Source organism: Eubalaena glacialis, chromosome 13, assembly GCF_028564815.1.
Source record: "Eubalaena glacialis isolate mEubGla1 chromosome 13, mEubGla1.1.hap2.+ XY, whole genome shotgun sequence".
Taxonomy (NCBI): Eukaryota; Metazoa; Chordata; class Mammalia; order Artiodactyla; family Balaenidae; genus Eubalaena; species Eubalaena glacialis.
In genome coordinates this window covers 68,186,401-68,213,675 of record NC_083728.1, presented here as the reverse complement: position 1 = coordinate 68,213,675, position 27,275 = coordinate 68,186,401, and the positions used below count along the sequence as shown (strand labels likewise).

General features: G+C 38.9%; 1 protein-coding gene across 1 annotated transcript in view; it reads left to right on the top strand.

Annotated features, from left to right (window-relative positions):
- The window catches only part of PARN (poly(A)-specific ribonuclease), a 159,236-nt gene that overhangs the window by 53,487 nt on the left and 78,474 nt on the right, over window positions 1-27,275 (top strand). Inside the window, exons 19-21 of the mRNA XM_061207987.1 lie at window positions 1,328-1,383; window positions 2,588-2,674; window positions 6,291-6,365. Of these exons, the coding sequence (XP_061063970.1) occupies window positions 1,328-1,383; window positions 2,588-2,674; window positions 6,291-6,365 (218 nt within the window). The remainder of the gene's footprint in view (window positions 1-1,327; window positions 1,384-2,587; window positions 2,675-6,290; window positions 6,366-27,275) is intronic.

The window sequence follows — 27,275 nt, the reverse complement described above, 5'->3', positions numbered from 1 at the left end:
ATATTGATCCTTATAACCCAGGACTAACTTTTCAGGTTCTGGTTGTCAGTAGTAATAACAGTTACTTTCGAGGGGAACCTACTATGTGCTAGGTGCTTTATATGTCTCGTTGTCTTCTGGCATTGCAGGCAGTATTCATTAAATTGGGTAAACCAGCTACCAGAACCAGAATAGTACACTTGAGACTAAATTAGTGAACTAAAAATAAATTTGGTTTCTTAGCCATAGGATTTGGTTTATTAAATTGTAGGCTAGGCAACAAGTTCTCAAACCACAGAGTACCAGGACTTCGTTTTTTCTGGCATTAACAGAACAGTGGTATTCATGCTGATGGTTCCATTTGTAAACTAGATCATGCCCTGCCTGGCTTTTGAATGCCTGGTAATAATGTGCCTTAATTGCGGGTCAGTGAAGCCAAACTAATTGCTTGTTGGGCACTTGGATTGCCTTTTTAATTTGCTGTATAATGCGGTCCCTACCAGAAATGCACAATATGTTATCTAAATAAAACTCATTAAAATCATCTTACAAACAACAGAATGCCTGATATCTTGTCCATAATCTTGCAAATAAAAGCAAATTGAATGGCATTACAGAGAGTTGTAACTTAGAAGTACTCTTTTAAAAGTGCCTTTGTATCCATTTTGGAAGTATACATAAATGATTGCTATGGTTAATATCCGTGTGACAGGTTTTTTTTTTTTTAAGCAAGGATTATTTTGCTTTGCGCTCTTAATATGTTTTAAATGGCAGTAATGACATGAGCTTTTGAGACGGTCACTTATTTAAGACTGTGCAGTTCACCCAGTAAGATTAGTATTCATCCAATGACTGCATTCAGTTAAAAAAAAAAAAAAAAATCAGTGACACATTCTTAGCTCACAAAACACCAATACATAGGGGTTACCTTTACAGTTGTGGGAACAGTTGTTCATAGGTGGTTAAGTTGGTTAGCACTCTGTAGTACTTGTTTTCTCTCAGTTTCTCTGGACCAACAAGGCAGCTGTTTGACTCTTTGATTACTAATTTTTTTCATTTAGCTAATACTTATTGAGTAGCTCCAGAGTGCCAGGAGCTGTTGTAGGTGTTGGGGGTACCAGTTTTTTTCTTCTCTTTATGATATTTAGCCCTAGAGAAAAATGTGAAGTGAATCTTAAGACCCTTTAAAATGATTTTAGAAATAGGGTAATATAATTAAGAAGCTTCTACAAAAGAATTTAATAGATGCTTATATCTTTATTTTTTTTTTTAGCTAAATAAACATGCCTATATCAGTCTTTTTTAAATAGAAGTTAGTCCATTATCCGTTTTTCTTTTCTTTTGGTAGGCTATTTCTCATGAGAGTCATGGATATCCCCTATCTAAACTTGGAAGGACCAGACTGTAAGTGAATTTTTATTTTCTCGTTGCATCTGCATATTTAAGTGTGTGGTCTGGAAGGGATAACAGGAAAAGTATTACTGAAGAAAGAGTTTTATTCACTTAAAAATAGCCAGTGATTTTGTGGTTGATATGAATAGTATGCTTAAGTTAATGTTACCCTTGGGCCTTGATTAACTCATCTCTTTACTTACATTTTCCAGTTTATACATGAGTTGAATTTTAAAAAAATATGTCTTCTCATCATTAATTCATTTTCACTCAGAACTCTAAATTCATAATTTTTTATAAATACATATGTAATAGATTTTAAGATGTGCTAGCCATGTCAATAACAGTACATTTTCTATTTTCCAATTATTTGAGTATGTATATATTTAAGTTTAGTGGGTGGATTTTTTGTTTTTTCATTGAAAACCTCAGAAAGCCAGTCTATTTGGGAGGTGGTTGCTTCTTCTTCTGATTATTCTTTTCCATTGCTGTTTTCCTAGCCTGGTTTATTTGCCTTAATGTATGCCAATAGGCATAGAGAAATGGGTGAACTACACTTTATACTTGATGATAATAATCATTGTAACAATAGTTTGAGGACATACTGTGTTGCACTCCGTATTAGACTTACGTTTAAATCTGTCATTCACAACAATTCTACGAGCTGAATATTGTCATCCCCAATTTATAACCATGAGTGGCTGGAGTGGTTAGGTCTCTTGCTTAGAGTTGCACAGTTAAGTGGTGGGTCTGGGATTAGAAAACAAGATTGTGACTCAGGACTGCCTCTGCTCAAACACAGTCCATTTAACTTGGACACTGCATTGTTATTATTATTATTTTAACTAAATAAACATATGGACAACTAGATTAAAAGGAGAAAGTTAAATGTTTAGTGAAACTTCTTGAACAGAGCAGTCTTTTTCTTTTTTTCTTTAAATAATTTTCCCAGGAACTTCATGAGCAAAGATGTTTCTGCATAGAATTGCTAGGGTTCAAATTGTTGTGGGTTCTGTAAAGTATCAGAGCGTGAGGCCTAAGCTCAGATGGCAGTGTCCTTCCAGTCAATCCCAAGAATGCCTTCAGGGGTCACTTGGTAATCATGAGGCATTCGTAACGATTCCCCAAGTTAGCCAGGGCTTAGTTTCGTCAAAGAACCACTGGTCTGTTGTCCACTTTTCAGCTATCAACCTTTCATCAAAAATCTGTCTTGTAGTGCAGCCTAAACGTGATCATGTCCTCCATGTGACATTCCCCAAAGAATGGAAAACCAGCGACCTTTACCAGCTTTTCAGTGCCTTTGGTAAGTAAAGCACAAGTACAGATGTACTTTTAGGATCCTGCTCCTCTTTTGGTCTAGATGGTCAAAGGTATACAGATGGCTTTAGCTTGGGCATAAACAAGGATTAATATGCAAGGTTTTAATCTCACTCATGGAATTTCTGGAGTTTGGTATGCTGCTGTCTTTGTGCTAATGTGATCTGAGGAACTTTTGCTAGCATCCCACAATAGAGTGCTATTATTAATCCATGGAAAGCACGATACAGTTACTATGACTGCCCCTTACTGCCAACCATGGGAAATAAGTCTGGGCTAAGGATAAATTGTTTTTAAGATTAAATTCAGAGAGAATGTCTGTTTCATAAGGGCAGGCAGTTGCTGCTTGACATCGAATAGTCCAAGCAGACAAACACAGATGTTTGAGAGGACCAAGATATGTGATATGTATGAGGTAGGGCGGTTCTTCTGTTACCTTTTTATCAGGTCAGGCGATTAAGTTAAATTGAACAGTCTTCTGATTAGGGTTTATAAAGGCCATTCTGATTGTAAGTCTTCAGCAATGTCTCTTTATTTTAACAAATAAAGTATTTAAGCTATCATCTTTGGAAATTCATGAATAAAGTGGAGGCAGCAAAAACCTAACTGTCCAATAATAAGAATGTTCAGTGAATGTTTATGTGTCTCCCCAACAGACTAGTATGTAGCCATTTTAAAAAGAGTTGAAGAGTTTGTTAAAAGATGGTAAAGTGTTTATATTTTAACATTTATAGTAAAAAGCAGATACAAAGTAGGATTCCTGTATAACTAACATTATTTTTTATTTAAACTTTGTGTAGAAATCAAACTGAAAGGAAGCATCATGCTCTTATCACTGAATGTTTTAGATAGGATTGTTTTCTTCTTGTTTATGCTTTTCTGTATTTCCTAAAATAAGCATATATTAGCTTTTATAAGTACAAAACGTTATGCACTTAATTTTCAGGAAAGTAAGTGAACGTAGGTATATTTCTGGAAAGGTATCCTAATCTTTGCAGATAGTCTAAATGACTTCTGAAATTCTAGTCCTGCTTTTTTTTTTTTTTGGCTGAGTTGGGTCTTCGTTGCTGTGTGCGGGCTTTCTCTAGTTGCGGCAAGTGGCAGCCGCTCTTCGTTGCGGTGCGCGGGCCTCTCATTGTGATGGCTTCTCTTGTTGCAGAGCACGGGCTCTAGGCACGCGGGCTTCAGTAGTTGTGGCACGCGGGCTTCAGTAGTTGTGGCACACGGGCTTAGCTGCCCCGCGGCATGCGGGATCTTCCCAGACCAGGGCTCGAACCCGTGTCCCCTGCATTGACAGGTGGATTCTTAGCCACTGTGCCACCAGGGAAGCCCCTAGTCCTGCTTTTTAATTTAAATGCAGGTACAGAAATGCAGTTGAATTTCACAGCTCCTTTCTTTGTAAAGCTTTTTATGTTGTTTCCCATTCTGTATTGCTCTTACCCTGATTTAGTCAAACTTTAATTGGCTAAATTAAGCAGAATGCTCTGAGTAGAATTTTTTTCATTTTAATTAAAAAAAGATTAGCTGTGTGGTATTGAACAGGTAACCTTTCTGTATCTGTGTTTCCTTCTCGGAGATGATGATGGTGATGACGATACCGCCTATTTCATAGGCATGTCATGAAGAGTAAATGAGTTGATCCATGGCAGGCATTCAGAATAGTATGTGGCATATAGTAACTACTTATGAAATCTTAAATATTATTATTTATCTAAAAAACATACAGGGTAGAGAGGTAAGGAAATAATAGTAAGTAAATTTTATAATTGAGAAAATCCTGGCACCCCACTGTGCAGCAGGAAGTGAGAGTTTTTTCCTGTGGTGGAGAAACAAAACAGTTTTCAAGTATTCCTAGCCTTTGAAAATTTTAGTAGATATTAAAACATTTTTTTCATTGCTAAGTTCTGGTGATGTTTACCCATTTTTAAAAATTCCAGTTTTCTGTATTTTTTTAGGAAGAGTGGTAGCAGATAGATCTCTGCTTTCCCCTTGGTTTTCTCCAGCTCCCTGCCCCACTGCTCCTCTCCTGCCTCTCCTCAGGTCTCCTGCATTCCATTCTGTTTGTGTTTCGCTTTTTTTTTTTTTTTGGGTAATTAATGGCACACATTATTTTTTTTAATTTTTGGCTGCATCGTGTCTTAGTTGTGGCACGTGGGATCTTTTCATGCAGGCTCTTCATTGCAGTGTGGGCTTCTCTCTAGTGTGGCGCGCGGGCTTCAGAGTGCATGGGCTCTGTAGTTGTGGCTTGTGGGCTCAGTAGTTGCTGTGTGCGGGCTCAGTTGCCCTGCGGCATGTGGGATCTTAGTTCCCCGACCAGGGATCGAACCCGTGTCTCCTGCATTGGAAGGCAGATTCTTAACCACTGGACCACCAGGGAAGTCCCGCGTTTCGCCTTTATTGAGGACTTGTCTCTGTATGTGAAAATCATTTTGTTTCACTATACTGCTTTCTGTCCCTCTGTGTTTTTCTTTTCTCTATTAGTCTGTTTTGGTTTCCTCTCTCCGACGCATTCTTTACCTTGTCCTCCATCCCCTACCTGTTTTCTTTACCTGGTTTCTTTACCTGACCTTGAGATCATCATTGAATTTTTCTTATTTCTTGCTACATTGATTCATTTCATGTTCCCCGTTCATAATTTTCAGAGTTTGAATCTCTAAAAAGAAATAGTTGTGCTTTTTTTTTTTTAACATACGTGGTCTCTGATTTTTATTAGTGATCTTTTTTTTTTAATATACCAGGTTCATGGATTTTGAGTCTTTTAGTACATGAACGTGGTATATTCCTTCATTTATTTAGGTCTTCATTAGTTTTTGTTTGTTTTTTTATTTTGGCCTGACTGCACGGCTTGCGGGATCTCAGTTCTCTGACCGGGGATTGAACCCAGGCCACGGCAGTGAAAGCGCCAAATCCTAACTGCTAGACCACCAGGGAACTCCCTATTAGTGATCTTGATTGGAAAAAAGTCTCCAGCCCTGGCATGAGATTAGGTTGAATGATAAACTGCCTCAGGATTTAATCCAGAAGGATCTTTCTTAAAACAAATTTTTAAAGCTGCTTGTTTTTTCCTGGTTTGTCTGTTTTCTTGAAGTTTTTTTTTTTTTTTTAATTTATTTTTGGCTGCGTTGGGTCTTCGTTGCTGTGTGCAGGCTTTCTCCAGTTGCGGTGAGCAGGGGCTACTCTTCATTGTGGTGTGCGGGCTTCTCATTGTGGTCGCTTCTCTTTGTTGTGGAGCACGGGCTCTAGGTGCATGGGCTTCAGTAGTTGTGGCACATGGGCTCAGTAGTTGTGGCACATGGGCTTAGTTGCTCTGCGGCATGTGAGATCTTCCCGGACCAGGGCTCAAACCCGTGTCCCCTGCACTGGCAGGCGGATTCTTAATCACTGAGCCACCAGGGAAGCTCCTTTCTTGAAGTTTTAACTGAAATACCTGCAGTGGTAGGTTTAAGTTTTAGTTCTCTGTTGTGCTGAGATTTTGATCAAATTTTAAACTAGCACCTCATCTCTCTTTAAATTGATGGATATTCTGAAATATATCAGATGTACAAATGGAATCTGATAGCTATCTAAATGGTTAAATGCTTACTTTTAATTCAATGTTACAGGTAACATTCAGATATCCTGGATCAATGACACATCAGCATTTGTTTCTCTCAGCCAACCTGAACAAGTACCAATTGGTAAGTCTTTTGGAGCCTTGTTTTGTGTATTAATGAAAAGTGGGAGCTTGCCCACTTCCCAGTCTAAACGCTGTGGGTTCAGTCGGCTGATTCACAAGCGTTGCTGCCTGGTTTGTTTTGAGCTTGTCTCTAAAATAAAGGAAATAATTAGTAAGTATCATGTGTAGATGAGAAAATAAGACAAATGTATTGATTCCTTAGATATACTATATCATATACTTTTTACTTTTCTATTCCTTTCCCATTGCCCTTTTTCTGAAATGATTCGTATGTTTACTATTTGAGGGTTAGAAATAGCAAATTGAGAGGAATAGGGGACAGACACCAAAAGGTGATCCCTGTATTGACCTGTTTGTACTTTTCCCATTTATTTATAAATTTTTGTGGTTTATTTATTCCATTAAACTTGTGTCAAACACTTGTTTTACGAACAAATAAACTGAAAGATATTTTATTTGCTTCTAAATTAGGATTGTAAAAAGGTGGAATGCTACCTCTCTTACTGTTGGACCCTAAATGATTTTGATATTAACCATCACAAGGATGAAAAGCTATTGAGTTAAATATTGAAGAAAATATATATTGTTAAGCTGCTTCTTCAGACAGATTTCAAGTTCCCTGGTGCTTAATAATGTAATTTTTCTTTTTATTAAATGAAGTGCCACAGACTAAAACTATATAATTCTGATAATGTAGCTATATGAGCAGTTATATGAAAATTTCTACAAATACACAAATTCAGGTCAGAGTATTTTTGGTATTTAAAAAAAATTATATAACCATTGCAGGAATATATGCTATGTTATAGAAATGAAAAGTTTAGGCTCTGGAGTCATATTACTACACCACCTTTGGTTGTGTGACCTTGGACACGGTATTTAACCTTGATAAGCTTCTGCTTATCTCTATAAACTGAGGATGATGTTATGGATTTTTTAGGGTTATTATGAGGACTGCATGAGATGATTATGAAGCTTGGCATCACTATGAACTTTTATTATGGTTATTTAGCAGTAGATTTCAATGTGAAATGTACTTCAGGAGCTCATGACACCAGGAACAATGTTGGATCCAGGGTGTGAATGATATTGCTAGTTAAATTGTTTTTAATATTTGCTTATTTCTGTGACCCATCCCCCCACAATCCTTAGAAAGACAGTTTACCTGGAATCCAAAGGGATTGAATTATTAGAGAATTGTTAGTGGGGGGCAGGGACCCTGAGATTAAGACTGTAGTGAGACTTCGGTGTAGATGAGAGAACACTGAATGTTAACTCCCCACCCGAAATCTCGTCACGCCTCCCCTGCTCACTCAGTGTCACACTTCAGCTTCCTTGCTGGTCACTCTCAGGAGCCGTGCAGTGGGAGAGAAGGGGATGCATAGGCTTTGAATCCACGCTGACACAGAGAGTAGTAACCTGCCTCCACCACCTGTCAGCCGTGCATTTTTGGGCATGTTACATAAACTCTCTAAGCCTCAGGTTCCTCGTTTGAGTGACGCAGATGATGATAGTTAGTTCCTTTGTGAAATGAGATCATGGATGTTAAGTTCCCAGCAAAGAGCCTGGCACTCCACCAGCAGTGCTTGACAATTGGTAGTAATTATTGAAATACTTGCTTGGCCTCCCTTGCTATGAACCGTAAACATGAGTGTGTGTAAATCTGAAATTTGTAAGACACTAGTGAGTAGTGCTTAGTTGAAAATACAAGCATAATTCCTTGTTTATGTGTGTGAGGTGTCAGAGCTTCTTTTATTGTTTCTGTTATACCATATTTGACGTGCAATAATGATTACTCCCTTACTTATTATTGAAAGTGTCTTTCAATAGTACAGTAGCTTTTAAGCTCAGTATTTTATTCAATGATACCTGAAATCAGGGAGCTACATTTCAGAATCATGTAGGCACAGAAGTCCTCTGATTTGCTTGTTTACCCATCTTATTCTCTATTGGATCCTCCTCTCGTACCTGGCACATGCCGTGGCGTGAGTAGATAGATGTGTGTGTGAACGGGCGATGTGGGGAATAGGCCAAGATGAAACTGTGACCTTCATACCTTTTTTCCTCCTAGGTTAAGAAGTTAGATGACTGTTGTCTTTTGATACATGCGGCTGTACTAATAAAGTCTAATTTTCCATGATAGTCTCTTTTCTGACACAAACGACAACTCTTAACATAAATCCCTGGCGGTGCACGTACTGTGCCTACGACCGCAGTTTCTTTGCCAGCAGCCATCTTTTACTCAACCACCCCCCACCCCCGGGGCTTGGCTTCGTCTTACTTGCCTCCTCGTCTCCGCCTAAATATCCGTGTCTTCAGGTGTTTTCTCTGGCTCCCTTTGCAGGGGATCAGACCCCGTTCTCTGTGCTAGCCTGGTATCCTTTCTTAACATACCTTGCTTGGTTGTCTTCCCAGATAGACTGAGAGCAGGGACCATATCTCTTGTTTGCCATTGTGTTTTCAGTGCTTAGAGTCGTAATGTCTGATGTTAGTAAGTGTATGTTAAATAGCTGTTGAGCTGAATAAATGACATTCAAGGTGTTATGACTTAGAAACGCCGTTTTGCGCCTGATGGTTGTATCTCATGTCTCTCGCCTTTTGCTGTGATTTCTGAAATTATGCAGATGTTTCCCTGAAAGACAATGTAAAATTTGTTTTTTATAGTGGTAATTTTACCAATGAGAGAGACCCAGGGTATCTAATGTGCCGCAAATCCTATTAATGTTATCTTAAACAAATTACTTATTCATTTCAGTGGAAACAGAGGGCTTGTTAGATCAATAACGTAATGTTGGAAAAATCATTAAATGCCTATTTATATAGCAGCTTGTAATGGCTTCTTTGGCTCGGTTACAAACTATTTTTGATTTACACTTATGGAGTTGCTTTTTAACTGACACCTGCCTTTTTCTTTTGGTAGTGCTAAGTCTAATCAAGATTTCTTTAAAGCCATTTTCATGAATATGAAAACTCTTTTTCAGGTCTATTGAAATTATTAAAACTCTTCTACTGAGTGCCATTTAGTTCGATTCCTGTTGCGTTTTGTTTGCTGCTGCTGTGAAGATAAAAGAGTCCCTGGTTGCTTTGGGGTTCAGATAGTGAAAACCCATCCAAGCCATATTTTCATATTCTTCCCCTCTGGCTTTTCAGGGAAGACAGCACGTGGCCAGTGTGGGACTTGATGCCCTGGAGGAGATCACTTAGCCTCACCCTTTGAGAATTTTTCTCAGAGTAATCGAATAAGAAATCACCTGTTATTGGTCACATCTGAATACCTCAGACACATTTAGGATTTTTATATATCTAATATAGTTTTGTTAAATGGGGAAAAGAGCTCAACAATATTTCAAATGTATTAGCCCTTCCTAGTCATACTCTGAATAGTTAGACATTGTCTTGAGTGTCCTTAGATACATTATAAGGCATTATCTCTCTGCCTGTAAGTTTTATAGAAACAGCTTGAGGAAAATAACCTTTTCATTTGTTTTGAAAAGCCGGAGATTAGAGTACACCATGAATACTACAGGAAAATATTAAAAAGCAAAAATTGATGAAGTCACTTTAGTAGAGGTAAAAACCTAATGGTTATTTTGTAAAGCCAGCCCCAATTCAGGGAGTTATAGAAATTCCCGATATACTGCCTTAGGAGCTTGTTCAGGATGATTTGTTGGGATGGGGGGAGGTACTTGGCTTCACAGCTTCACTTCAGTCCACAGTATGAGTGTGCTTATATAAAATCATCCTTTTAAAAGCGTTAGCTTTTGATTGTGCTGAACAGATAAATATTAGAGTTGTTATACGACTTTTGAGGCGATTATTCGGTACTGGATTTGCTAAAAGGCTGCTTATAACTTTAAACTTTACCTGTGCTTTTTGTTAGCCTTTTAATGTTTACCGAATCTGTAGTGATAACTGTTTTTCATTCGTGGGATTGATTTGTGTTCTCATTTTTCCTCAATCACTCTAGCTAGGGGTTCCTGATTTTGTTGCTCTCTTCAAAGAACCAGCTTTTGGCTTACTTCATTTTTCTCTGTTGTTTGCTGGTGTCTATTTTGTTGGTTTCTGCTTTTTTGTTTTCTTCTTCTTTTCTTTTTTTTTTTTTACTTGCTTTGGGTTTACTTTGCTCTTCTTTTCCAGTTTCTTGAGGTAGAACGTTACGTGATTTTTTTTTTTTTTAAGTCTTTAAAATTTTTTGAGCCTGGCTTCCTATAGTTTAGCAGTCAGCCCGTGATTGGTCAGGTGTTGTGCTTGAACACCTGGAGCCAGTAAAGCTCTCACCGTTTGCCAACGAGGTTGGGGAACATTCAGCATCTAACCTTCAAGCAGTTCACAGTCTGCTCCAGTTTTCACTTTCGGCTGGACCTCCATTCTCCGGTGTGAGGGCACAAGGCCTCAAGCCCAGCTAACAGTGTGTACGTAGCTAAAACTCTCTCCCAGTCATTGATTTTGACCTCTTTTTGTTTCTAATACGAGCATTTAAAGCTATAAATTATCCTGTAAGCACTGTTGCAGGTGCATCCCATCAATTATATGTTGCTTTCATTTTCATTAAGTTAGATACGTTTTTCTAATTGCTCCTTTGACCCTGGATTATTTAGAAGTGTGTTGTTTAATTTCCAAGTACTTAGAATTTTCCTAATTTCTTATTGTTGCTAATTTGTAATTTAATTCTGTTGTGACTAGAAATTTTAATATGATTTTAGTCCTTTTAAATGTACTGAAATTTGCTTTATGGCCTAGCATTAGATATGACCTATCTTACTGAATGTACTATGTACACTTGTAAAGAATGTGAATTCTGCAGTATAACGTTTGATCTATTGATATAAATATCACTGTTGTTCAGATATTGTGTCTTTACTGATGTTTTATTTAGCAGTTCTGCCAGTTTTTGAGAGAGGGTGTTAAAATCTCCTATGATTGTGGAATTGTCTGTTTCCCCCTTTAATTTTGTCATTTTTCCTGTCATATATTTTGAGGCTGTGTTATTAGGTATGTGCACATTTATGATTGTTTTGTCTTTCTGGTAAATTGACTCCTTTATCATTATGAAATGCCCTTCTTTATCTTTTGTATTACTATTATTTTTAAGTCTAATCTGATATTAATATAGTCAGTCTGTCCTTCTTGTGTTTTTAATGTTTGGCTGGTATATCCTTTTTCTGCCATTTACTATCAACCCATCTGTGTATATATAAAATAGTCTCTTGTAGACAGCATATAGTTGGGTCTTGCTTTTTATTAATCCATTCTGATAACTCTGACTTTTTATTGGAGTACTTAGTCCACTGACATTTAACGTAATTATTTATATGGTTAGGCTTGTCATTTTAAAGTTTGTTTTTTGTTTAGTCCCTCTGTTTTTTGTTCCTTTGTTTCCCCCTTTCCTGTCTTCTTTTGGATTATTTGAAATTTTTAAGAAGAATTCCATTTTAATTTCTGTATTGGCTTTTTAGTGCTATACCTATTTGCATTATTTTTTAGTGGTTGCTTTAGAAATTTCAATATATATCCACTTAGAGTTCATATTCTCACATAGAAGGTAGAAACCTTACATCCATATAGGTCCATTTACTCCAATTCCTGTTGTCTTCCAGGCTGTAACTGGCATATGTATTACACGTGCTTTGATTATAAATCCCACAAAGTGGTGTTATAGTTTTGCTTTAAGCAGTCATATGTATTTTAAGAAATTAAAAGGGGGACTTCCCTGGTGGTCCAGTGGCTAAGACTCTGTACTCCCAGTGCAGGGGGGCCTTGGTTCAATCCCTGGTCAGGGAACTAGATCCCTCATGCTGCAACTAAAAATCCCGCATGCCACAGCTAAGGCCCGGCACAGCTAAATAAATAAATAAATATTTTAAAAATTAAAAGGATAATTCAGAAAATTTACCCAGATATTTACCATTTCAGATGTCTTCATTCCTTCCTGAAGATCCAAGTTTCTTTAGGGTATCGCCTGAAGAACTTCCTTCAGTATTTCTTACAGTGCTGGTGTGGTGGCAACAGATTCTCTTAGTTTTTCTTTATCTGAAAATGTCTTTATTTTGCCTTCATTCATGTAGAATATTTTAGCTGGATATAGAATTCTGGTCTTTTCTTTCAGCATTTTAAAGATGTTCCATTGTCTTCTGGCCTCCATGGTTTCTGATGACAAGGCTGCAGTCATTTGAATCATTGTTGCCCTCTATGTAACGGATTGTTTTTCTCTGGCTATTTTAAAGATGTTCTCTTTACCGTTGATTTTTTAGCAGTTTGAATATGATGTACTTTGGCATGGCTTTCTTTGTAATTATCCTGTTGGGGTTGACTGAGCTTCTTGAATGTATAGATTTATGTCTTCTACCAGATTTGGGAAGTTTTTAGACATTATTCAAATATTTTTTTCCTGTTCTGTATTCTCTTGCCTCTCCGTTTGGGACTTCAACTACCTATATATGGGAGACCTTTTGCTATTGTTCCTGTGTTTCCTGATGCTCTCTTCATTTTTTTCTACCTTCTTTTTTTTTCTCTTCTTCAGGTTGGATAATTTCTGTTTATCTACAAGGGCACTGACTCTTCCCTCAATCATCATTATTCTGCTGTTAAGCCCATCCAGTGAATTTTTAATTTCATATATTGTATTTTTCAGTTCTATATTTCCATCCAGTTTATTTTAACCTTTTCTGTTTCTTGTTGAGATTTCCTATCTTTCTTTTATTTTCAGCCTATATTCCTTTACCTCAATGAACATATTCAGAATAGCTCTTTCAAAGTCTTTGTCTAATAATTCCAACATCTGTGTCACCTAGGTGTTGGTACCTATTGATTACCTTTCTTTTGAGAATAGACCACATTTTCCTGGCTCTTCATATGTTCAGTAATTTGGGATTGTTTCCTGGACATTTTGAATGTTCTTTTGTGGACTCTGGATTCACTTATATTCCTCAGAAGAGTGTTGATGTTTTCATTTTAGTTTTAGTAGGCAATTAGCTAAAACTACAAACCCCTTCATGCTTGTGGGAAGTGGCTCAGATCTTAGCTCAGGCTGCTTTCAGTCTGCCACATGCATGGTTAAGGGTCAGCCGGGGACATGGGCTATCTTTACACCACATTTGGAGTTCCCATTCTCTGGTTTCCTCTCTTCAAGGATTCCTTCCTCATTCTGTGTTGCCACTGGTTGCCCTTTGCGTCTTCCCCTGACTCCTCCTACCAGAAAGACATGCTCTTTGCCCTTTTTACTACAGATTCCCTTTAAGGCAGAGTCACATCCAAAAAAAAAAAAAAAAAACCCAGGAAATTCACTCTGTGGCAGTTTGCTTCCTCCAAGATTTAACTCTGCTCCAAAATCTCTGTGTTTCTGCTTCTGTTCCAGAGCCCTTCGATACTTGTTTTTAGCATTTTTTTCCAGAGCTTATGTTGTCATCAGTGGAAAGGTCAGTTTGTTAGGAGGTGGAATGCCTTACCTTTGCTTTTTAATTGTTACCCTAATAGCATCTACATTTGACACAAAACTTCCTGCCGTATTATACCATGCTGTACTACCTCTTTCTCTGTTTAATAACATTTTAAGAAAATCTAATGTTAATGCATTAAAAACCTGCTACTTACCTCCTTTAACCAATTAAAAGTGACTTAAGTTCAGTTCCTTTCAAATACACATATATACTGAGGGACAATATCCTGACAAAGTATTTGGTGTTTTGCTTCCATCTGTGCTACTTTTCATAGTTGGCTCGTGTGTTACTGTATATGTATTCTTGTCGAAGAGGAAATGCACAAAACAGTCAAGAAAGAACCAAAAAACAAATGATGTTTTTTCTTGCATGTTAATTTTCCTAATCTTAAACTGTATGTAGAGTTGGCTTACAACAATTATATTGAATTATAAATTTATAGCAATAAATAAATAAGTTCAACTATGACATGACTTTTTAAAATAAAAAGCTTGTTTTGGAGAGAGGGGATGGGTGACTTAACTTGTGGGTTAAAATGCTACATGATTTTTATTCTATAAGTACTGAAACCTGGAAACAATATATTTGTTTTTATATAGACAAGATTTTTTTTATAGTATTGGCTTATGGAGTACTTTAGTTTGGTAAAGGAAAATCGTTATTAGTACGAAGCATGCATGTCTATATGTTTTGTGTAGATATCTTCTCATTTGAAAACTTGTAAGAACAACTGACTCTTTTCTTTCCCTCTCCAAATCGCTTAATCCACGAAAGGCACTGTGGAAATTTTTAATAATATTTATTAAGAACCTCCTTGTTTTACTAATTCCCTTATGTGTTTAATCTTGAGAATTAGCAGCTTTATGCATCTCTGCTATGAAATCTGTATCAGGCAGATTTATTTAAGAGCGTGACAGTAACTTGGACTCTTCCTAATTAAGGCATTAGCTGGTGTGAGAATAGGGCAGAAAGCTTCCTGACTTCCAGATAAGGCTTCCCGGGTTCTTAATATAATTGCCAGCATTAAAGCATCAATGAGGAAGAGTCCTGTGGCAGTTAGAATGTAACCAGGAGAAATGCAGTGTTTGTGCTTCAGAGGCTGAATCTTCATATTCTGTTAAATTGCTTGTTGTCCAAAGTATTGGGTTTGATTTTTTGTGTTTTGTGTTTAGGGGCCATGTTATCTGGCTCTAAGAATGTTTGCTTTGTCAGAATATTCAGGAAACCTATCAAATTTAGTTATAATGTCATTTGTTAAAAAATTGCTTTTGTGGTGCTTTCCCGCCTCCAGTTTTAGAAGTAAATCAAACTCCCTGTTGAAAAGTGAGAAATATTTGAAATTACAAAGAAGAAAACAATTCAACCATGGTCTCTCCATGTAGGTATGAATACTAACAATATTTTGGTTAGTGTTTCCTGTCAGTTGTTTTACTCTGTCTAGATGAGTGTTTTCATAACATTTTTAATACTACTTGAGACCTGACTTTAAATGCATTTTTGGATCTGCTTTTTTAGTTAACATTATGTCACAAGCGTTTTCCATGCCATTACACATTTTTCTAGAAGAGTTTCCTTTTAATGGATGCATTATATTTCATTGTATAGGTACATGTAACTTATTTAACTATATCCCTTTTGGATGTTTAAGTTATATCCAAATTTTTACTATTTTAAATTAATTCTTTTTTTAAAATTAATTAATTAATTAATTTATGGCTGCATTGGGTCTCCGTTGCTGTGTGCAGGCTTTCTCTAGTTGCGGCAAGCGGGGGCTACTCTTCGTTGCGGTGCATTGGCTTCTCATTGTGGTGGCTTCTCTTGTTGCAGAGCACATGCTCTAGGCATGTGGGCTTCAGTAGTTGTGGCGAGCGGGCTCCACAGCACAGGCTCAGTAGTTGTGGCACGTGGGCTTAGTTGCTCCGCGGCATGTGGGATCTTCCCGTGCCAGGGCTCGAACCTGTGTCCCCTTCATTGGCAGGCGGATTCTTAACCACTGCACCACCAGGGAAGTCCTTAAGTTAATTCTTTAATGAGCAGCTTTGTCTTTGTTTATATCTCTGATTATTTTATTAAAATAAATTCTGAAGACATGAAATCATTGGGTCCATAACGATGATCTTAAAAAAAAAATCTGAAACAACTCATTTGTACCTCTTTCTTATTAAACAGTGATAATTTTTGTTAATGGAAAAATTTTAAAGTACCAAAAAATTAAAAATTTCTGTAGTGCCCCCTCTTTATTAACAAAGATAATTGCAATAGTATTTGAGATTTACTTTTCAATTGTGTATATTATATTTAAGTATATATTTCATCTTATAATATTTTATTCTTTGCATATTGTTTTACTGTGTGTTCTTTTAACTTACCAGTGCTTCATGTCTATGTAATAAGCTCTTTTTTTGTGTTTAGTTGAATAACATTTCATCTTATGAAGGTATCATCGTTTATTTCACCAGTTCTTTGCTGGACGCTTAATTTAAACAGTTTTAGGACTCTTGACTCCTATTTCAAAATAAGCTTTTATTTATTCTTTGTATTGAGTGTTAGAATCATTCTGTCAGGGTCACTCAAAAAGCCCACTGGGATTTTTCACTGCTATTTTAACAAATTAATTCCATTGACGTCTTTATTTAGAAATATTCAGTCTTTATGACCAGGAATATGTATCTTTTCATTTACTCAGAAAATTTTGTGCATCTTTGAATGTAGTTGTATGTTTCATTGTTCTTGTTGTTTTTATCATACATACTTTTCAAGATTATGCAGAATAAGTTAGAAAGCAGGTTCCATTGTGTGCCTGATTTAGTACCACAGCCACAGTCAGCTCTCGGGAAGTATTTTAGGATGCTGGTGGTTTTAGGAAATTTGAAGCAGTGAGATTAATCGGCCTGATTGCTCTTAGGCCACTGAGAGACTAAGGTTGAGAATTCAACACAGACCCTGTATCTCTGATTCTTATTCTTGAGGCTTCAAATGCTGTTTGTTGTTGTTTTGTCACCAGAAATAATGAACTGGTTGATTAAATAGGCTAGCTGTGTTAGTCTTTACATGTTAGCATTGTTTTCTCAGACATGATTCCTATTGTCTGCAACCTTACTATTTTAAAGAAATGAAATGAATTTGCTATTAGCAAATTTGAAATACTATAAGTGAAATGATTTTGTACCACTTCAGTGGCTGTTTCAGAATATTACTTTGTTACAAAAAATGTTACCAGCGAATCTCTTGGGGTGGTGAAATTACTGGAAAATTTTACTTTCGTGTGTTTTTTTTTTCTGTCTTCTGTTTTTCTTTAGGACAGATGTTACCTGTGTACTAAAATATTTAAATTTAAGAATAAAGTCGTAGTACTTTCTTTTTTATATGTGCGGGGGCACGGCAAAAGGAAACGTCCTGCTTCTGAAATGCTTAGACGTCTAGCATATTGTTGACTGTAGTTATTTTATGGTATCTTTTTTCTAATCATGAAATTTACGGAATTAGTTTCTCTGGATTTTCCTTCTTCAACTTTTTGGTTTAAATCTGCTATTCTGGGAAGGTGGATATGAAACATTTTTGATTTGTGATGTTTGTTGATAATATTTCCACTGTTGACTATTTTTGCAACCTGTCTTTTCTTGTTTATCCTGGGAAGAAGCCCAAACATCACTTTAGTAGCAGGGTAAATGTCACTTCATCATGTTGAGCAAAAATGCCGGAAAATGCTAGGCCACTGAAGTGTTAACGTGGTGGTTACTCTAGCACTTCAGGGTTTTACCTTAACTTCTACACCTCATGTCAACATATCTAGATATTTGAGAGTGTTTTTCAGGTTTCATGATTATAAAAAGCAAGCATGGATTAAAATAACTGTTTAGTAATAAGGCTTTATATTACACTGTCCAACTAGTAGGAATGTCTTTTGTTCTTCCTTAATGTGAATTGGAGTAACCTGGGGAACATCATAGAGATTTGTTTTCTAATTGCTTCAAAGGCAGAGGAGCAAACTGCTAAAGTATTGGGAAAAGGAACATAGAAAAGACACCAACATATGAAAATAAAACTTTGAAACTGAGACTTTTTTTCTCACAAATCCTTTATTGGTATTATATAGATAATTTAAAGGAAAAGGAAATAAATTTTTGTAGCGTATTATTTAACAAAAATGTATGAGCTACTTATAGGACATCTACTGATTTTAGTAATTGTTGTTTCCACAAATATGAATTGCGTTATAGTGTGAGCAGGGTCACATTTAGGTGTGCATTTTTGTAATTATAGGTTCAGATGGATGTAAGCCTTATTAATTTATCAATGTGTATTGCTAGATACCTTGTATTTTTATGTTCAGTGTTCTTTACAGTAACAACAGAGAAGAGAATAATTATGAGGTATTTTGCAAGTTTTTTTTAAAAAGATGTGTTTCTGGGAATTCCCTGGTGGTCCAGTGGTTAGGACTCCACGCTTCCACTGCAGGGGACATGAGTTCGATCCCTGGTCGGGGAACTAAGATGCTGTAAGCCGAGTGGCGCAAACAAAAAAAAAAGGGGGGTTTCATTTGAAAGCTGCAGTGTTAATCTTTGCATAAATATTTGCCTGTCTACTGTTGAAGAACCAAGGGACTGAGTTTAGATGGGGAATAGAGATGAAATAATAAGCATTTCTGCACTCAAGGAATTCATGGTCTAGTGAGGCAGACGGATATCTAGACAACTAGTGCATCAGTACACGCTGGGGGCTGTGATAAGGTACACTGCTCAGAGAGGGAGAACCAGTTCAGACTGACATGGAGACACAGAAGAGGGTTAACAAGGAAGGCTTCCTGGAAGAGGTGGTGCCTTTGCTGATCCTAATAATGAGTTGGAGTTAGCCTAGTAGAAGAAGCCTGAGAAAGCTCTGGTAAAGAGTGGGACCAGCACATCCTTTGGTTTGATTGGAACAGGGGGTACATGTGGTGCAGTGGCTGGAGAGGAAGTTAGAAGGTGGAAACATGAAATGTCTGTGTTAAAATTAGGAGTTTGCATCTTATCCCTTGTACAAGCCTTCTGTAATGTTGATTTGGGATAGTCTTTTAATTCAAGTTTCAAAATAATATACTGCATCTCACTGGTTTTCTTTTAGGTCTGAGGCTTTCAAAAGAATTTCCAGGTATGGAGTGCTTAGTTTGTCAACTTGAGCTGTTCTTGTAAAGCCTGATTGCTGTCAGAGGTGGCATCCCTGATGGCACTCTTCCATGGTGTGTTGGTGGCATTGTAGCACAGGGTCAAAAATCGATGGATATATTCGAGCAGGTTCTATTTATTTTTAAGTGTCTAGGAGGTTGGTGTTTGCATTTACTCTAGTTCAGAGCCTTCTCTTAGAGACTGAGGCCAAATTGAATTTATCTGGGAACCTGCCACATTTACAAATGCTATGCAGAATAATAAATGGGCCATTGGCTTCCAAGAATCGGTGACAGTGCACTTTAGTTCCTAATTTAGAGTTCACGAAAATTATCCCTTGACAAATAAGATTGCAAGAAAAGAAGTCCTACTTGACGGATTCATCTTTGGACAAACATGTAAATATTGTTTACACAAATGATACTGGAGCAAGTCAAGGTAGAGAGAATAATTGAATGAATGAATGAATCAGTGCATACAGATGGCAAGTGTTTCGTGTTCAGAGGAAGGGAAGATGGCTTACCTAGGGCTTATCATATAGTGTTCAATTGTCCCATCCAGGAGACTTGACTTCTTGAAGTGGGGACTGCCTCTTAGTTATTATTTTACATCCTTGGTATTTGGGACAGTGCTGGAAAGAGTTGGGGAAGGTTTTGAGAAGAGGCCTTGATGGGGTCCTTGAGAGAAGGCTGATTCTGAGTTAACAGAGAAGAAAGATGATCGTGCAGGCAGAGCCGATGTCGGCAGGAATGTGGATGTTTACGACACAATTTGTCAGGCTGGCTCACCCTCTCACTGGGCTGTGAAATCATTTTAGTGAGTGTGACCAGCTTTTTTATAAAAGGAAAAAGTTAGAAAATGTCAGAGTGAGTCCCATCTAATAAAGATAGGTTTGCTTTTTTTTTTCTTTTGTCTTTTTTTTTTTTTAACAAACCCTTGTGTTGAGGGCTTAGGTTTGCTTTTTTTAATGTAAGTTTTTTCCAGGTATAAATCTGTACATGCAGGAATACATGTATGTGTACTGGGTTGTAATAAAAATGTATCATTGTAGCTCATGGTCAAAAAAGTTTGAATTCAGATGGTTTAGGAGACAGGTAAAGTTTTTATGCAATGGAGAGTCTTCTCTTCCGTTTATGCAGAGCACTGTGGCAGGTGTTAGCAGTAGGGAGGAAGTAAAGGTGACTCTGACAAAGATCTCCATCCTCAGGTGCTTGCTGTCTCTAGACCAGTGTGGGGCTGGGGATTCGTGTGGACAGCATCTGGCAGGAGTGCTCATTCCTTCATTCTTACATCTCCGTGGACTGGGAGGAGACATCCACACTTCTCACCCAGAGAGGAACATTGTGGCTAAAGTGTCTGACCCCCTCCATCCCCCTTGCTTGCTCCTCCTCATGGAAGGAGGCCAATGGCGTATCTGATGGGTGAAATTAGGAAGAGGCTGACACCCAAGGGCCTTTTTGACCAGTAGTGGGGTCACTGCATTGAAGAAGGCAGGCCTAGAAAACCAGCGTCTGGGGTCTCTTCCTAATCTTGAGATTAGGGAATAGTTTAGTTTTTAGAGGTTCCTAGCAACTGTCAGGTCTTTTCACGGATGGGGGTCTCCTGGTCTGGATTTCTGTAGGGGTGGTATTGGCTATGGTAGGAAGCCCTGTTTGGACCTCAGGCCCCAAATCCATCTCCAACACAATCTACTAAGGGGTCTTATGCTTTGGGGGAACATAAAGACGATGCTGTGTTGTCATCAGTTCCTCCATCTTTCCAACAACTTGTTAGAACCCATAAGAGAGGATGATGCTCCCTAAGTGCCAACTGGTACTAGTGGGAGATACGGTTGGAAAGGATGAGATTCTGAGGGCCTTGATCGCTGCCTCATCAAATTTCAACTTTGTGTGTGAGCAGCAGAGAGCCTTTTGGTGCACCCAGAGGTGTGTGGGTGTGAGTGTGAGTGATGACATGATAAGGAATTTCTTTCATAAGGATGATGGGTTCTGCAGTGTGGGAGAACTGAGAGGCTGGCCGTGGCTGCACTGTTTCCAGAAGTAGAATGGCAACCAGTAATGACCTACAGTTAAAGTTTTTTCTGTTCTGTGATTGGTTTGTGAGGCTGTTTGTTTACTACCGACGTTATTTGGATTTTGCAGACAATAAATTTTCTAACTTGCCCCTCTTCTGTATTACTAAACTGTTGAAGTGCTTTTTTAAGTCCAGGTGTGACTTTCTCTGTCTTCATTCCATTTCACTGACCAGAAGATGGTGCTGTCGTGCTGACAACGAATCCACCTTTCCCTCTTCTAGTAAAACTTGTCACCTAAATGCTTATTCATGCTAGGTAATGTGGACAGTTAGAGCATGCCCTTTCCACAATGTAAACCTCATGCAGTACGGCAGCAGTTAGGCAACATTTGCGGGATCAAAACCTTCAGAGTCTGGAGCCTAGAGAAACCTACCACAAGGGTCTCCGTTAGGTGCTTGCTCAGGGCCACCTTTGCACTCAGGGTAAAGTGACATTCTTGTAGGAGTCAGGATGAAGACCTCTGTTATTTGCTATTTGATCTGTGTGTAGTCTTCCAGGATTTGGTTTGAAGATTTATGAATAGAGAGAAAATATTTTTTCCTCTTTTCTTTTTGGAAAAGATCTGAGTACCTAGAGGAAAACTCATGAATTAAAGTTTACCAGAAATACTGTACTCAATTCAATGTTTCACTGGATACTCAATTAATTGAATTACCCAAGCAACATCTCAACTTATTTTAGCCGCTTGGAAGAAACCCGGATGATATGATGGACTTGAAGTAAAATTGGGTGTGTGATCTTGGGTGCTTGACTTAACTTGTCTGAGCCTTCAGCTGTAAAATCAAGGTGAGAAAATGCACTTTTCAGGGCTGGGAAGAATTGATGGAGGTAATAAAGGTAATGTTCTCACACAATGCCTGGCACTAGCTGCTTATTTAACGTGCACTTCTTGCCCTATCCCATCCCCATTCAGAAATCCAGACATTAAAATAGCGTTACCGAACTGATTTTATAAAAAGCGTGCATTGCCGCATCGTGGAAACTGTGGTGTAAACCTCGTAGAATGATGTGTCCCTCAGATAGAAGTGCCCTCCAGTTAAAGTCTTCTCCCACCTGCACCTTTTCAACACAAGACCAAAACTGCTGCCCAAATGATTTTTAGTTGTCTGTCCTTTGCTTTCCCGTGGCTTCCTGCGTTGCTGTTCTAATTCGTCGTTTATCAGTTGCAGTTAGGGGTCTCCCTCGGAGCCTACTTGGGGCCCCCACTTCACTAGTTCCTGGAGCCTCTTTCTGTTACAGAGGTCAGCTTTAGAGTAGGTTTGCATGTAATACGAGGACTCTACAGACACAGAAGTTTGTAAGATTTGCTGTAAGGTCGGTCTACGGATTTATTCCCAGAGTCAGTTTGGGAGGCTGGTTTGGGCATGGTCTTAAAAGTACAGTCAGTCCTCATTACGCACAGATTCTGTGTTTGTGAATTCACCTACTCGTTAAAATTTTTTCGTAACCTCAAAATCAGCACTCATGGAGCTTTTGTGGTCGTTCCTGGACATGTGCAGAGCGGTGGAAATGTGAGTCTCCCAACGCACGCGGTCCCCAGTTGAGGTTGAACAAGGCGATGCTTCTCATTGCAGCTCGTACTATAAACAAGGGTCCTTTTCACAGTCTATTTATTGCCACTTTTTTCATATTTTTGTGCTTTCTGTTGGCGATTTTTGCCATTTGAAATGCCCCCTCCCCCCAGTCATGGGGCCAAAGTGCTGTCTGTGTTCCCCAGCACGAGAAGACTGATGTGCCTTACGGAGAAAATGCGTTAGAGAAGCCACATTCAGGCATAAGTTACAGTCCGTTGTTGCTGAGTTCAGTAGTAGTGAGTCAGCAACGTATGTTAAATAAGGTATCTTTAAACAGAAGTACCCGTAAAACAAGAGTGTGTGTTGATTGGTTTAAGAAAGTGCTGTGGCCGAAGGCTCGCAGGAACCTAGCTCTAGTCTCCCCTGGGGAGCAGTGGTTCCTTGTTGGAGGATGCTTGATAAAGCATCGTAAGGAGCGCGAATGCTGAAACTCTGTTCCTTTCTGCCTTCATTTCTCCTCCGCGGTGTTCCACCCAGTGCCCTTCGGCAAACGGATTCTGGGCTGCCTACTTGTTATTTGTTTTTCAGGGAGAGCTGCGAGAGAGTCCTGGCTCCTGCCCGATAGGAACACTGCTGCAGAAACGGGCTGCTGCAGGGCGCCCAGCCTTGCCTGGCCCAGAGGGCAGCCCGGGCAGTAACTGGCACAGGGGTGGTGGGCTTCTCCAAGTGCTGGATAATTAGATGGATGGAGACCGAGGAGCTTCATTTGGTGAGATGAGAACCAGGAGCCGTCTCCTCAGTTTATCGTGACTTTGGGCATTTGTTCTTATTACAGTTGTATGGCTAAAGGATCGAGGGTGGTTAAATTTGGCTGTATGTTGAACATCTGTGCCTGTAATTCCTACAGCTGTTGAATTTGACTTTTGTTGAAGGTGATTTGTCTTTATTCTTTTTCTTGATACCATATTTCTGCAGATGAATCCTCTCGTTGTAGATGTCCATCTTACCTTTTCTGTTGTGTGGTGAGGTTTGAGAAAACCCAGGATGTGTGGTTCACCTTGGCAGCCTCTTCATTTCAGCAGAATTTAACTTGCATATTGGTCCCTTTAGAAGAGAAGGGGCCTGAGATGGGAGAAGAGTAAAAAGCTATGGAAGATTCACTTAATGCCTTTGGCAGGTACTTGGAGAAAGCAGCGTGCAGCAGATTTGGTTGAAGGGCACTTGCCGTCCCATTACGCAGTCTTTCTTTTCACCTCTGTACACGTAACACATAGTCCAGTCTTTCCCAAGTGGAGCCCACAGTTAAGGAAAGTGTCACTTTTAGATCTGTTAAGCTAATCAGATCCCTGGATTCACTGAGCAGCTCTGCCCAGTCATTTGGCATGGGGACACCTTCATGGCTGCGTGACAGTGAAGATAGGCGGCGGTGGATGTGGTGGACAGGCTGTGCCCTAGCCAGTCGCATGGCTGGCACATCGCTACCTTCACGTACCTGCCTGGGAGCTTGTTGCACAGACACGGCCACTCTGACTTTCATGTGGGTGGGTGTGTGCCCTACGTCAGGCTGAGAGCGATAGATGCCCTGCCTCGCTGGCCCAGAGGGCTTATCCCCTTCTGTGACCGCTGTGTTGACGGGACTGTATCAGTATTAAGTACTGAAACTGACAGGTCTTGGACAACTTTAGACATGGCTTCCTGCACTTTCCAGACACATCCTTATCTTTCAGATGGGCGGGAGTCATCTGTTTCATTTCTTGGCAGAGAACAGCCTTTATCCATTGGTGCCTTTACTTCCTCATCTGTAGAGGGTCACATTTAGTAAGAGTGGCAGAGGAACTTCATCTGCATGGTTTTCTGAGAAATCTTTCAACTGAAATTCCGTAGTGAGATTATCTCTAAGTATTCTGGATAACTTCAGTCAAACAGAAACAAGGAAATACTTCATTTGAGACCACCATGTGTACGTATAAATATATATGTTTTTTTTAAGTAGTAGTAGTAGTATTTGTTCTGGAAAATATCTATCATAGACTGTTCTTAAAAATCTGTTGTTGTTTAAATTATCCTCTTCTTTCTCATGAAATTACTGAGAATTAATGTAGGAAGGATCTTCCTTCCTCCCCATTACCTGTACTTGTACTGTGTTGGGCTATATTTAAAGGAGAGATTCGTTTTGATGTACAAATAAAGTAAGAGTTTCAGTTTTTATATATATGTATAAAATTCTAGTATGATATCTGGTGATACAAAGATTTAATGCCTCTGAATGAGGAAATATACACATAAAAACCATGGGGCAGGATCTGAATGGCACTGATGGCTATATTTTGTTGATGTTAACTCCTTAGAGAACTCTTTACAGGCAGTTGGTAGTCATTTTTAGTATTGCTACAGAAACACTTTAATGGAATACTGTTTGGAAAATTATATTTTTAAGTGGAGATAAAATGTTTTCAGTAAAGTATTTTAGGTACATTTAAAGACTTCCCTCTAAATTTTCGTTAGATTTCTAATTCGAGTAAAGGGAGCTTTATCCCTCCTAGTCTAGTCCTTCCCTTACCTTTTTTTTAATGACTTTTTAAAAATTAATTAATTAATTAATTAATTAATTAATTTTTGGCTGCGTTGGGTCTTCGTTGCTGCATGCGGGCTTTCCCTAGTTGCGGCGAGCAGGGGCTACTCTTTGTTGTGGTGTGTGGGCTTCTCATTGCGGTGGCTTCTCTTGTTGCGTAGCACGGGCTCTAGGTGCGCGGGCTTCAGTAGTTGTGGCATGTGGGCTTCAGTAGTTGTGGCTCGCAGGCTCATTAGTTGTGGCACACGGGCTTAGTTTCTCTGTGGCATGTGGTATCTTCCCGGACCAGGGCTCGAATCCATGTCCCCTGCATTGGCAGGCGATTCTTAACCACTGCGCCACCAGGGAAGTCCCCTTCCCTTCCCTTTTAAATGCTTGCAAGTATTTTGAAAAGTGATTATGTTAGAGCTTGATCTTTGTCTTCTATCTTGATAAATCGAATACTCCTAATGCCACAATTTAGTAGCATCAGCAAACAGCTGCCCCTAGGAGTCAAGATCTTTCTTCATAATTCATGTTTGGACAGGAAAGTGTACCTGGTAATGAATCTTGATTATCTAAACTGCTAGGGGTGGACCAAGGGTATGATAATATACTGGTTTGCCCTCAGGCCCCAGCTCTTCTTTGAGAGCTTACTTACTGATGAGGAAAAACAAACCCAAACAGAATTCATAACTAGGTAGTTGCCTTGGGAAAACAACAGCTCATGAAATGTTTTGAATTTCTTAGGCTAAACAAAAGAGAACTTAACTAAAACTCACAGGTTAGAATCAACTACCATGTTGTATCTGGGCTCCCCTGAATGACTTAGTCCTTTATCTCCCTAATCTTTGCATCACTCCCAGGAGGCACACAGCGTCAAGCAGGTTCCGTTTGGCCAGGCAGTTAGCTACTACTCTGTCTTTGATATTAAGTGGCGTAATCATTCCATGTTCTCCAGAAATGTATAGCTTTTCCTAAGCCAGCTCACTCCCTACACACATACAATATTAAGTTTGGGTTAGTGGGAGGGTAGATTCTCTGTGCTCAAAGGAAAGGGGCAGAAAGTGGAGATTATTTTTCTTTGCACCCCAGTCCCCACCATAGAGTTTCTGGTTTTATGACTTCACGTTAGAGAATGTGGTTAAGATAGTCCATGATATTTGTTGAGTCTTGCTCTGTGACCTGGTCAGTTTTTATAAATATTCCAAGTGTGTTTGAAAGGAGAGTACAGTTTTCCAATCTTGAAGTATAGGGTTCCATACGTCCAGATCAAGCTTGTTAAATATGTGATTCTGATCTTTTATTTATTTACTCATTATTTTCCTTTGCTTGATCTATAAGTTTATAATTGGGATTTGGGGGGTTTTTTTTTAGCTCCTACTGTGGTTTTGAAATTGTTGGCTTATAATTCTGTCGGTTTTTGGTTTGGGGCAGGTTAGTCTTATTGTTCTAATTAGTGGTTTGTTGTTGTTGTTGCCCTGAACTCAATTTTGTCTGATATAACTTAATCAGACCCCAATTTTCCCCTTTTGGTCAGTATTTGCTTCATATCTTTTCTAGCCTCTTACTTTCAACCTTTCTGCGTCGCTTTAGATGTGTCTTTTGTGAATAGCAAATAGGTGCACACTTGCTTTTCTTCAATCAGAGAATCTCTGTCTTTTAGATGGTGAATTTGGTCAAGTTATCTTTGCAATTGACCATGCTTGCTTCTTTGTTCTTAACACCCCCTTGTGGAGCAGGCTTGAGGGGTGATTTCTTTTACAGACTTTTCTCTTCCCACCCACGGCCTTAGGCAGGGACAGACTTGGTTGCCACATCTCCAGGCCAGTTGGTGAGTCTTTTTTATGTGCCCAGCTCTGTGCAGGGCCCTCAGTCCTGCTTCTTGCCCCACACGGGCCTGAAACCGTGTCTGAGTCTCTGGCTTCTTGCTGTTGGGGCCTGTGCCCAGGTCTCATCCTCCCTGGGGCTGCCCCAGCCCGCTCTTGCTCTTAACCCCTGGCTTCAAGTTCTCGCTCATTCTCGCTCATTTCTGACACCTGAGGATTTCTTTTTCTTCCCTTTAAGCTCAGCTGTACATTAAAAAAAAAAAGAAAAAAAGTCTTGGTTTCCTTTCTTGAGTGCTCCCTGCAGTTCTGGTGGGAGGAGGCTCTGCGTTTCTGCACCGGCTCGGCACCCTGCCCCACCCGTCT